The following is a 13,100-nucleotide window of genomic DNA, read 5'->3' on the forward strand; positions in this document are numbered from 1 at the left end:
AAAACATGGAACTCCAAGCCTATTTACGCATGAGAACAGTCCGCAATGTGGTGAAAAATTTACAAGGTTCAGTGATGATGGGTAGAACATCGTATTTCGGAGTTTTCACGTTGACAAATGGGGTAGCAGCTACGCTTTCATTACCAAAAAAGAAATTAAGTATGAAGCATCGTTGCTCTTCTCCATGGTGGATTTCTGTACAGATCTGGGTACAATAAATATATTTCCACTAAAGAATAATGTACCAAAAAGAATATATCTTTACTATCATCTGCGGCCTATCAGTATTTTTCTACACATTACAAAATCCCCACTGAATTTCGCCAAGCTGAAGATAGTGTATGCTCAAGATGCACTCCCCACTGTAAACTAATAACAAGTTGTGTATTTCAGAGTCTCTTCGATGTATCCTATCGTTTCAAAAACCCTGTGCACCAATTCAAAACTGTGCCAGCTTAAATAGCATCTCCTTCGTTTGTACCTAAATAAGAAATAAGAAGTAAAATCAAACACCTTTCATAATCAACGTTCATTTCATTCAATCATGAACACACTACAAAAGATATTGCATGTGAAATACATAAAGATATACACCTAATGGTTCAATATTACTATTACAAAGCAAAGAAGAAAACTTCGGACAGTTTTGATAAATGCAAAATATGCTATATAAAAAAAACAGAATATCCAAGCAGCAGAGCGGCGGAACAGTTCAAGGTTAGACAGTCACAAGCGTATTACCTAAACACAAGTTGTCTGCCAATAATATCACCTTGGATTATGGAGATCTAATAAACTAATTCCATACTATGACATATTTCAAATGTACAGGAAACCTTTTAAATGTGACTCAGTAACATTTTGTTCGCATTTTTCTACTTTTTGCAACAAAATACTGGCAAGACAAAATGTTTAGTTTAAGTTTTCTTAGTATTAAAAATCTACAACGGAAAGAATGACAACTCTGGTTCCTCTATCCTAAATTTATATATCTATCAATTGTCATATTTGCATTCTGCATCATCAACATCACAAGCTATTTATCTGTGCATATGATTAACATGTAAAATAATATATTAGGGTAAAATTGTTCAACAAGATAGTTCACGCTCCGTGACTAATGAATTATATATCATATACAGGAACGAGACACTGTAGTACTTATTGTCCATTAGCATAATCCACTCAGAGACACTGTAGTACTTATTGTCAGATCCCTATTTCCAAGCAAAATAAGAAAGAAAAGAAAAATCATCATAGAGCATGCACCCACATCATACTATAGAAACATGATAAGCAAAACAATGGACAAAGTAGCTTCAAGAATAACAATAAGTAAAACTAACTTACAGTGTACGCCCCCTAGGTAACTTCCATATTTGATGCATGCGAACTATCTTTGGGGACAACAGAGCTTCCATTTGCAGTTAACTCCACAGGTTTAGAACTACCAGCGTACTCATCTTCACATGTAAACTGAAGTTGTTTCTCCACAGACTTGAAAACAGCGGTCCTCCTGGATCTTATCCGGTATGGAGGAGATGCATTGAAAGACTTACCATTAGGATCAGCTGTACTAATACCATGACTGGTTGGACTGTCAAACAAACTTACATCTCGAGATCTGGACAACTCCATACTATTTTTGTTTCTTTCAATGAGTGTTTCCTTGACTGATTCACTATCAACTATCCTAAGTTTGTTAGGAGGTAAATATCTGTGGGCAGACTTTCTTTTTCGCAAAATAGAAGGAGTGTTGGGGAACGTCCTAGCAGCTATTTTCAAAAATGATTCAGGGCTTCGATTATATAAACCGCTGCTCTTTGCAGTAGGAGGTGTGAAGAAACTGATAGGTGATAAGTTTGGACTAGAATCATGCTGCAAGCAATGCAAGTCTGAAAGCCCTGAATCTAAAGGAATAGAGCTGTCCAAAGGGGGTGGTTCATAGTACAATGAACCGTAGCTAGGAATTTCAACTGGCACGGTTGCGCTGTCAACTTTATGTTCAATTTTTTGACAGTTGAATTCAGAATTCTCATACTTCGGTTCACTGTCACTACTTAAATTCTCAATCTGCGGCTTGCTGGTAACACCAAAGATAGAGGAATTTGGCAGTAACTCTGAGTTGCTGCAACTAGGATCCATACAAGATAATCTCTGCCGACGCTCAATGACTTCAGAATCAGCATGCTCATCTGGAAGAATATGTGATGAACCACACATGTCCTGGGAGCCAGAAGACTGCAGTTGATCCTTGCCATTATCATCAATTTTACGCACATCTGCATTTCCAGACAGTGTGTGAGCAGTTGAATCTGATCCTTTATCTGAACCTACAAGCAATCTTGTAGTTGCAGTAGATCTATTTATCTCTTTAGCACCATTTTGGAACCTATTCTTTGGTGCTGGCGGAAGTTGCCCTGTTGCCAAATAGAAAGCGCACACATCCATGTCAAGAGGTTCAGAGGACTGCAATTGAACACTGACATCATCTATTTTACGTGTGTCTGCATTTCCAGACAATGTCCGAGCAGTTGAACCTGATCCTTTATCTGAGCCAACAAGCAATCTTTTAGTTGCAGTGGATCTATTTGTCTCTTTAGACACATTCGGGTAACTATTCTTTGGTGGGGGTGGAAGTTGCCCAGTCGCTAAGTAGAAATCTAGTTTCTTCTTTAAGGAACTGTTCCAATGATTCTTTATTGCATTATCAGTCCTGCAAAAACAATGTTACGTTACTTGAAACAGTTGACATAGTAATAGAAATAATGCTTTAGATGTCCACTCAAATGAATAGTCTCTTTTCTCATAGTTGTAAAAATTCCAAACTAGATTATCTCTAGGTTTGGAATCATTAATGCAGAGCGCACACACGAAAAAGAAATGAAAGCACCTTCTTCCACATATTGATAGTGTTTGGCACAATATACGAACCCAAGCCCAAAACAGATTTCTGCTACAATAATGCTACAAAGATGGAAAGAAAAGGGAGAAGGATTTCATTACCCCATATTCATTTCCTGTCTAAACTACATAAAATTGGTACTAAACATCCTAATCTCATAGGGACAGTTGGGTTTGATTGAAAATTAGACAAACTAATTGGCACTAAACATCCTATGAACACAGTTGTAATTGAATGAAATTTTTGCCTCCAGCAGAATAACGCTGCCACATTGTCATGTAGATATGCTGACAGATGGGACACTAGCACCTAAATGACATTTATCAAAAAATAATGCAGATAAGAAGGTACCTTCCAGGTAAAGCCTTAGCTATTTCGGCCCACTTGTTCCCATGCATTCGGTGGGCATGCATAAGGGCTAATTCCTCAACCAGAGTCCAAGCCTCCCTTTTTATATCTGGATTTAAATGATTGTGCCACCTGATGGAATAAAAAAAATTGTCTTCTTAATCAGCTTATACTTCTTTAAATGAAGAAACCACTGGAAAATACAAAAACTGAAGTACAATAAATCCTCTTTCGAAAAGAAAAAAAAAAGCATCTTTAAGAGTAGGGGCATGATTGAGGTCAGACATATCATGTTAATGTTAACAAAATAATCATGATAGCAATGACTCACGAAGGTTACCTTTCTCGGCATTGTTTTCCTATACGACCAGGCAAAGACTTTGATATTAATGACCATTTTGTAGGTCCATACTTTGCAACCAGTTCAACAATTGTATCATCCTCCTGTAAATGAATATTACGTTCAGTGATGCAAATAACACATAAAAAAAAACAAGAAGATGGTAGGTTCCAACCTCTTGAGTCCATGGTCCTTTAATAAGTTCTGGATTTAGAACCTTCTGCCACCGATGGAGACATTGCACTTCTGATCTATCAGAAAAATATTGAGCTGCATATACAAGATACTGTCACTAAAAGTAATATAGTGAACTATACAAGAAGACTAGGTTTCTGTGTGTGTGAGTATATCTTCATACAGTCTCCCTCTTTTAGTATTTCACAACAAAAAAGTGTAGCATACAAACAGACAACTGGTGAGCACTAACAATTTTTTATCTAAGATGACTAGCTTTGAGTTTCTAGGATCTAAATGGTGTAACCGTCAACCAAAAGTATATTAAATTTAGTTTATCAAGGTCTCCACTAGTAAAAGATTCCGTGTGTTAAGCATGTCACAGCAGACTAATTGCCACCTAAAAGCCAGATACCTACTAAGGTTAGTCTACAATCTCCAGTGAGCTGCTATCTGTTCGACTGCGAAAATACCAACATAAATGATAAACTTGATTGAATAAACAAAGACAAACCTATTCTCTTCCAATTCTTCCCCTTATACTTTGCAACTGCATTCCTCAATGTTTCGTCCTGTAGCCAATTCAACAGGTTGCGAATTACTACCATATATCACAAGAGGTATGAATAAGAAAGTGATACAACATGTTTAACAGAAATACATATGAAATGGATCAATGCTATCATATCATAAGCTAAAGCGATTGACCATGGTGCTCTCAAATATATTGGTGTACACTATTAACCACAACTAATGAAACTATTTATTCTAAACTATACAACAGCAGCTATCCTTTCCATGATGACTTAATTACTGACAATAAAGTACCTCAGCGTGACTATGCAGGTAATATCAGGAAAATATGCATGTTTCTAGCTGCTAATACAAACAAGTAAACAGATGTTTGAAAAATGAAAATGCTAACCTCCTGTGGAGTCCAACCACCCTTGGCTCGCCTAATAGGACCAGTGATCCTCCTGCAAAGTAAAGTTACATAATTCAGCTCCCTAACCTCCCACAGCATTGATGGAAAATACACAAGCAAATGGATTATCCACTACACGAAAATCCAAATATCCAATGCATACAACAAACATGGTTAGAATAAAAGCTAACACTAAACAGCAGCTGTTAAGGACTCAAGGAACAGTACTTGTTAACTGGAGAAGCCTCTGCCGGGCTGGCCCCAATCCCGGGGGACTTGAGGAAAGGACTCTCACTGCCTTCGAAATCGGAGCTCGACGCAGGCGTGGATTGCTTGTTCACAAGGCAGCACTCCTCAATTGGAACTTCACTTCTCCCCTTCTACAAAAACAATCACCAAAATCACAATATTCCAATCAAACACATATAACATAAACAAAAACCCCCAATCACTATCCCCTAAACCAAATCAAAAACAACATAAAACCCTAGAAAGTTCCAAACTTTACTCTGAAGATCTCCAAAATCCCACCGCCTCAGACCCAAACATCCAAAACCCAGATCTTAAATTCAGTTTCAGATTAAAAAAAACCCAAATTAAACATAAACCCACGTCTCCAATCGCAAACCCAATAACCTAAACCACAATTCAAACCATCTACCAGGTCCAATTAAACCCCAAAAACTTGATGACATGAACCCCACAGAGTCAAGGCCAATGAAACCCAAAAAAGATTGAAACTTTCAGTTACCTCTGGTGGTGAAGAAGTAGAGGGAATCAAAGTGAAGCTCATCGAATCGATTCCAATACCCTTTTCTCTGAAACATGAAATTTTCGAGTTTTTCTGGGTTTCGAAAAATCCTCGCCCGTTGAAACAAAGGAGAGAGAGAAGAGAACCAAAGGGAGAAGGGTAGAAAAGGGAATAAAATTTATATAAATCTAAAAAACTTGTAACGAAAATGTATAGCACCGACGTCGCCGTTGGATGCCGTTACCGAAGAGGGGGGGTTTCGGGGAACCCTATCGGTTAACGGCGATTGACGTGTAAGGAGAAGACGTTAGGGGAAGGAAAGTTTGAACCTCAAACGGCACTCTGAGGTGCTTTTTGGTTAAATGTCGAACTGGTTTGGAAGCTGCGGATGGGCGGCTTGGTTCGCGGGTCATAATTGACCGTTGGATTGGGAGTAAATTGCACGCGGTTTAAGTAGGAAAAAAACGTTTTTGCTATCATTAATTAGAATTAAAAATGAGCTAGATTTGTGAGAGTGTTTGATGGGGGGTTTTGTCTGTGTTGCGTTGGATATACTCAATATCAGGGACCGTTTGCTTGGCGGTAAAAGGAATTATGGAGTGGATTGAGCAGTAAGTCAGTAACACCGGCCGTTACCTCAAATGAAAACCTTTTTTAAGGACGTTGAATTGTATTTAACTTAAATAAAAAATATATATGATGCGATGCAGCACAATTGAATTGATAACATATTAATTATAACAAAATGCGGAGACGCATTAGCAAAAACAATAAACATTAACAAAACACATAAGAACGTCTGAAGTTGATTGTTACATGACCAACAACCGACCAGCATGCCCAGAGAAGCTTGGAACCGTAGCCAACTTGTTGAACTTGGGTACATGATCTCGACGAGGACGATATGCAAACAACGAGAGGTAGAGGATCACATTGGAAGCGAAAATGCCCGACGAACCTCTCATTTGTTGTTCAGTCATCTCAAATGAAACTTTAATAGCCCATTATTAAAAAAAACTTTAATAGACCAATTCGATCACCTTTTTTCAATGGTTTGTTATTTATAAGAAATCAAATGTATGGCCAGATGTAAATCAGTCAATGAAAATGTAAAATAAAATGCAGCTAGGTTGAATACAGTCGGAAGTGACTGTCAACTTATTTAACCATGTCTGACCAATACTTTATAGCTAGGTTTCGTCCTGCTTTATATATATCATCAAGCAGCTAGCTCGATCGTATCTTTCTCTCACCGGTCGATGCATAACGACATGTTTAGAATTTTAATTTCATAAAATAGGGAAATAATTATAAACTGGCTGGAAGTTGGAACTACCATAGGTTTTACTATGTTTCCTAGCTAGCACCAGTGGAAATGGTGCTTTGTTCCACAAAAGCCCTGAGGTCCTGCATATTCGTCAGGGATTCTCTGTCCTCTTTGTTCTTCAAGTTGGCCTTCCATAATTCAATTGTGTTGGGCGTGACCCCTTTAACCTCAAGATATTTGACCAATTCCTTCTGTAAGTTAGCCAAGTACCTGGTGATTGGTGAAGACAGATAATTAAGATCATATAATCAATTCTAAAATTTAAGAGTACAAAGAAGCTTTTACTTACTGGCTGCCGGTTTTTGTTAAATCACGGTTCGAATGCTCCGGTTTCTTGATTGAAAATTTGTCGACGCAAATCTCATCAGGGAAAGCAGTGACATCCAACTCCAGTTGCTGTCCAGTAGTTTTTTGGGAAATGCTCACTTTCATTGGGATGCCAGAGTCTTCATCATCATCATCATCATCTTCTGCTCCTTCTTTATCATCGTCATCCTCTTCATCTTGTTCTTCATCATAATCTTCCTCATCCTCATCCTCATCTTCATATTCATCTTCATCATCGTCATCTTCTTCGTCAGTATCATACTCAACTGACACTCGAATAATCTCATCGTCAAGTTCTCTTTTGAGTTCCGTCTCCGTGGTTTTCAGGCCACATCCTAAACGAGTGACAATTTCAAATGGAAACTCGTATGTACCCTCCACTGCCTATAACATGTGAAATTAAACAAAACGATCAATACTAATCAACCTCATTACGCAGTTACAGTTGGTTTCATTCATCAATTATATTATGCAGGCCGGAAGACATAAAGCAATCATAAAACAAAAAACAGCAATTGGACACACACGAAATATTTCTAAATCCTCCTGAACAGTTGTGATCTCAGACTTGAGCCCCTTAATGAGATCCTGTGTGGCCCTCATTTTTGGGGATGCCGGAGAAGGATTTGTTCGGTTGACTTCACGGCGATTAGCAAACGACCTTGCGGATCTTATGGCACGGAACGAGAAAGAAACTATGGAGGAAGAGTATGACGGCGGCTTGTGAGAGCCGGAAGTGAACAAAGCCATCTTCAGATCCGATGAGCATGACAGGCTAATCATTTTCTCCATTGCTTCACTTTAGAATTCTGAGAACGGCTTAGGGTTGCATATTTACCGAAACTCATATTTTAGCAGGGTTTTAATCTTTTCTATTCCTGAGAGAATTATTATTTTATCTTGGCTTTTTAAAGTTTCTTTATTATAGTAGATTATGATTTAATGTAATAGATATGAATCTCTAATTCATCAGGATACTCTATATGTAATGCCTATATATAGACCATATTATCAAATAAATAGTTCGGTTATGTTATTTTACGTTGTTATTATTCTCGTTTCTATCGTACTCGATCACGTTATCATGTACTTTGTTCTAAAGTGTCTGAGCGATGAGGCCACCACCAGAAAAATAAAACCCTAGCCCTAAAATATTTTTTCCCCGGCAACCTTCTTTTCTTTCCTTGTTTCGCCGGCAAATTAGATTAGAGACTGACGAATTGTTGTCGGCAAAAGAAGAAGAACAAACCCATAAAATTGTAATTGCTATGGGCACCCATATTGTTCCTCTGGGCACTCCATCTTCTTCCCCGTCTCTGCTTCGGCTGCTTGTTACTTCTCCCGCCGTGCACTTGCTTTGTGCACCGGCCAGTCGACGCCGTCCCGTTATGATTCGCATATTGGGAACTCCGGATTGCAGCCCTCTATCCACCCAGACTCCGGCGTCATTCAACCTAGTCCTCAGGAGCATCAAGCCCAACGGCGACGACGCCTAGAGAAGCCCAGTCCCGACGTCGTCCCAGCGCCAACGACTTCAAGCTCATTCGTCTGGTGACCCATGGAGGTCTCCTCCATCGCATCTGCAGACCCGCATCTCTTTTTGGACCTGCCCCGGATCTGCACGATTCGACCTGAGTCGGCTGTCACCTAACCCAACCCAGCCCAACAGCTCCTTTGGGCTTCCGAGCCTTCTTGGCTCTATTTAGAAAAATGATCACACCTCGTAATGTCATACTATAATGCTGACATGCTTGCCAAAGATGGACGTTACTCAAACGATTATTATGTCATTGTACGAAGATCGAAAAGGAATTCATCAAGCATCTTTTTTACATGAAGATATTTGAAAACTATCTCAATTATATGCGATCTATTTAGCAGGCCAACAAATATATTTTTCTTAAACTTGCTGCTTTTGAACATATATATATATATATATATATATATATATATAAATTATCGGGCGCTATTAGCCTTCTTTATGTCTCTTTTCCCACCGTTCTTATACCGCATATGAGACCAAAGAGGGATATGATTCCCTTCTTATTCGACGTTTTTGTGTGATGGTCCTAGAGGAGCACGTTATTATTTAAAGGGAAGAAATCAATTTCATGTGGTCGTCTGAGTACACTGCTGTTTTGGGTGAGATCATGAGAATCGCCGTTTTGCATCGATTATTTTGTGACCATATACATCACAACCCTTCTAATTCATGTTACATACTCGAATAGTTTCGTTTATTCGAAACCAATACAATTCTCATTTCTTGTGGATGCATCGCCATCGAGACAGTTACTTGAATTTTTGAGTTTTTTGAACTCATGTTTATGGATGATAATCCCAAGGTCTTCGTACTCATTTATTTGAGTTGAAATTCAATCTACTTTGAAGCAACATTATTTGCTGACAAAAGCTCCCCAAAATTCTATGGGACACACTTAACAGTGATTTAATAAACGTCTTTAACATTGTTTTACCAGAGTCGACTTTGATGCATGCTTTACATCCAAGAAACACAAGCCATTTTTGGCTCTAATATCTATTATCTATTGAGAGAACATTTGAGATGGAAACGTAACATTCTTCCAATCTCCAGGATAGCAGATTTTAAGCCTCATGCTAAGCCTCCCCCCCATCTCATGCGCAAGATTTGTTTGCTATGAATTTTTGATTAGTCAATCTATTTGACTATGCTTTCTGCTTAATATTTTTCAAGTATGACATTGGTATTGCCATGTTTATTACCTCGACTTTGACTTAGGTCGTTTATTGGAATTGGAAGTTTGATTTTGATGTATTAAAAATTGACATACTCAATAAAATTTCTCGTATTCCTTGTTTACAAGTTGTTCTTTTGAGGATTTTATTTGCTTTAAACCTTGCATGAATGGTCAACGTTTACAACTCACGTGGTTTTTAAATTGGCCGCTTTTGGGTTACATGGAACCCCGATAGTACTACATTGTGAATTTGGCACTTAATATTTGGAAAACGAACCTTGGAACGTCAAAATTTGACGTCGTTATGATCTTTGACGTTTCTGAAACATTTTTTCAGCATTTACCGACATTTCTGGCCGTTTTGGCAGCCTTCCGGCCTATTTCCGGTTTTTCAGGCACCAGTGCCCAGTTCCTGCCGGCACTCCTTGTCGGATATGAATTCCGGCCTCCTAACTAACCAGCTTCCAGCCGGAGGCGGTGGATTTTCCGGTCACTGGCACCACCGGTTTTTCGTCGAGTTTTTCTGGCGATTCTTTATCATTTTCTTATTGTTTTTTCAGGCATATTTCTAACATTCTTTGTTGAAACGTATTTCCACCAAAGTTTCATTCGGTTTTGATTATTGAGACTTGGTTTTTCGGTTTTCTCCAAGTCGTCATTCATAGCTCACGATTTTATTATTGGTGACCACCCGCACCAATTAGATGGTTTTTACCACCCTCATTGTTTGGTATTCAACTGCTCAAATACTATGTTTTTCCAACTCTTAAGTTGAAGAATGTAGTCTTATTGCCATGTAATACACTTGATGGGATTGTCATTTTGTTTCAATCTCCGTTCTTGCTAGAAACGTTTTGACGTTAACTATCTTAATTTTATTATGGTGAAGTCTCCTGGAAATGTCAAGTGTTTTGCTAATTGCGTAACCACCCACATTGTTCTACGACGCATGTAGTTGTTTTACGGATCTCATGCGGAGATTGTGTTTTATATCTTCGTGCCTTACTAAGGTTTAAAAGACCATACATGTCAATGATACATTTTCATCTTGATACTTATGTTAAGAATGGAGAAGAATAAATTTGTCAGATTTTGTTGACAGTAGCTTTTTTAAGCTTCGCCAGTAGCTTTGTTAGCCTATAGACATAACTTTGCTTGCCTGCAACAGTAGCTTTTATGTAACCTGTGATTCCTTGAATCATAGGTTCAGTTTTTGCTACCTTATCGGCTTTGACATAATCCTTCGGTGATCTAGGACGAGATACATTGAGAAAACATCACAATGGAGTTTTGTGAAAATGCCTTACGGCTCATTGCGTAGCTTTAGTGACTTGTACGCCACATGAACTGTGAGAAGCATCTTAATTATAACCAATTCAAATGTGGTTATCATATGGCAACATTCAAGTTTATGATTAAACCATTCTTTTGTCTTATTTTTGACGTGGTTATGCATGGAGCAACTTAATTTTCAATTAAGTAGCTATGTTTGATCATGAGATGCCAACCCGTGGCTTCATCTCATCATATATATATATATATATATATATATATATATATATCATATGTATCACAAAACAGTACGTTCTTTTTGCATGGGTGTGAGTTTCAAAACGTAAACGGCTCCAAAATTTGGCAGGCCCCAAGTCATCGATTGAAAGCAATGTGACGTACCAAAAAATTTCCTCGATGCTTCATTGATAATTCTCAATGCCATCTCTCGTTCTATAAAGCCTATTTATTTGTTTAGCCAAATAGGAGAACAACCCTCCTAAAGAGAAATAAGAAAATATTACATTCTTACAACGTATCTATGTGATAGTTTATGGACCAATATATTCAACCAAATGTAGATATTTTTTTGGTATTTTATGGTAATAGGTTAAAGCATCGATGAGTTGGTCACACGTCGCTTTTCTATCCACAAGGATCGTTGCATTTGTTAAGTTTTTAGCTCAGTTCATCAAACTAAGGGTTCACTACCCTTCCATCATTTCTAATCTTTTTGATTAGATACCGTTGGAGAATTCACCTCCAAGATCTTTGATGATTTTGTATTGCATGTCTACTGGGATCGTCATTGAACATTTTATTCCTCATGTTCATTCACAGAATCATCTACCAATGGTTCAGGCTTGGTTATGGGTACTAAACTGCCGGTCTTTGCATGGGGATATGTAATGATGTTGCATGCAGCGACACTTATTCGTTTCAGACCCACAACTAACCAAGCGTTTAGTGCGTATAAGATGGTTACTAGATACGATCTCAACGTTCTTTTCACTAATACCTATTTGGTTATGAATCACAAACACTTGTCCGCTATTTCTAATCTACAATCATGGATCTTTATTCTGCGATATCCGCATACAGTCACTTTGATGAGACATACTTCCCGTCATAAGGGGGAGATATGGAATGCTCTCATTCCGGTTTTATGCTAGGAATTGACGTGGTGTGGCACTATGTTTCATTAAGATCCCACATTTCTTTTAGTTAGCAAGAATTGCAACACATTATCGACCTCCAGAAAGTCAAAGATTCAATGCTCAATGACTTTACCGATATTGCGAAAGTGACGAGATTACACATAACGTTGTGATGTGCCGGTAAGGTTGGAACTCTCAGAATATGGGAGAATTTCATATGACCTGGTCCTAGCACCGTTTTCACCATCCATGACAGTGGGAAGGAAGCCGGCGATGACACCATCGTACACAGTGATTTTGTTGGCGCCTGTGGTGTTGCACCACAAAACAAAGGCGGCAAACGCAAATATGGACTAGTAAGGGTCATAGCTTCGGTCTTGGCTCCTACCCGAAAGAGGGGGAGACCATCAAATTCTCTAGAATCAAAACCCAGAAAGAAGCGAGGTGCGTAGGCACAAGTATTTCGCATATTATTAAGAGATATTCTCTAAATACGTGTATCAACTAAGTTTGTGTGGGATGCTACAGATTCATTTCGTTGATGTTAGAAAAGAATTGAAATCTCTCAATTGATCGTAAGAAAAACACGTGTGTGTTAATGGATTGATCTCCCATGATTGATGATGTATTCGCTTATGCTCTTATTTCGTTGTAAAGTATCAACGATGTGCAACTTGACCGAAGTGGAAAGAATTAATACAAGCTGAACTAGACTTGTTATGTTAGTCATTATTCGTAAGTGTAATGAGAATGATGAAGTCATGCGATATTTGCAAGACTTATGGCGCAAAGATTGTCTCATTATCCTAGTATTGACCACGATAAGTTATATTATCTCATAATGGACATAACTA

At 38.3% G+C, this 13,100-nt stretch overlaps 2 protein-coding genes across 2 annotated transcripts; both read right to left on the reverse strand.

The window, feature by feature from the left end:
- Nucleotides 1-14: 14 nt before the first annotated feature.
- LOC126800823 (transcription factor MYB3R-2) lies at nt 15-5,580 on the reverse strand. Its single transcript, XM_050528233.1, has 9 exons — nt 5,444-5,580; nt 4,921-5,072; nt 4,693-4,744; nt 4,282-4,339; nt 3,769-3,863; nt 3,594-3,697; nt 3,257-3,385; nt 1,351-2,716; nt 15-481 (listed from the first exon to the last, which is right to left on the reverse strand). The coding sequence occupies exons 1-8, from the start codon at nt 5,483-5,485 to the stop codon at nt 1,363-1,365; spliced, it is 1,986 nt and encodes a 661-aa protein (XP_050384190.1). The 5' UTR covers nt 5,486-5,580; the 3' UTR covers nt 15-481; nt 1,351-1,362.
- A 1,219-nt stretch (nt 5,581-6,799) lies between these two features.
- On the reverse strand, nt 6,800-7,889 carry LOC126796771 (uncharacterized protein At2g39795, mitochondrial-like). Its single transcript, XM_050523501.1, has 3 exons — nt 7,623-7,889; nt 7,060-7,481; nt 6,800-6,980 (listed from the first exon to the last, which is right to left on the reverse strand). The coding sequence occupies exons 1-3, from the start codon at nt 7,887-7,889 to the stop codon at nt 6,800-6,802; spliced, it is 870 nt and encodes a 289-aa protein (XP_050379458.1).
- Between the last annotated feature and the right edge of the window lie 5,211 nt (nt 7,890-13,100).

This window comes from Argentina anserina, chromosome 6, assembly GCF_933775445.1.
Source record: "Argentina anserina chromosome 6, drPotAnse1.1, whole genome shotgun sequence".
Lineage (NCBI taxonomy): Eukaryota > Viridiplantae > Streptophyta > Magnoliopsida > Rosales > Rosaceae > Argentina > Argentina anserina.

Excerpts from the sequence above, each read along its gene's own strand:
- LOC126796771 (XM_050523501.1), bottom strand. The coding sequence starts at position 7,889 with ATGGAGAAAATGATTAGCCTGTCATGCTCATCGGATCTGAAGATGGCT. Across the intron at positions 7,482-7,622 it reads AGGATTTAGAAATATTTCGT|GCAGTGGAGGGTACATACGA; the intron begins GTGTGTCCAATT and ends CACATGTTATAG. Across the intron at positions 6,981-7,059 it reads TTAACAAAAACCGGCAGCCA|GTACTTGGCTAACTTACAGA; the intron begins GTAAGTAAAAGC and ends ACCAATCACCAG.
- LOC126800823 (XM_050528233.1), bottom strand. The coding sequence starts at position 5,485 with ATGAGCTTCACTTTGATTCCCTCTACTTCTTCACCACCAGAG. Across the intron at positions 4,745-4,920 it reads GAGGCTTCTCCAGTTAACAA|GAGGATCACTGGTCCTATTA; the intron begins GTACTGTTCCTT and ends TTTACTTTGCAG. Across the intron at positions 3,864-4,281 it reads GAAGAATTGGAAGAGAATAG|CTCAATATTTTTCTGATAGA; the intron begins GTTTGTCTTTGT and ends TTGTATATGCAG.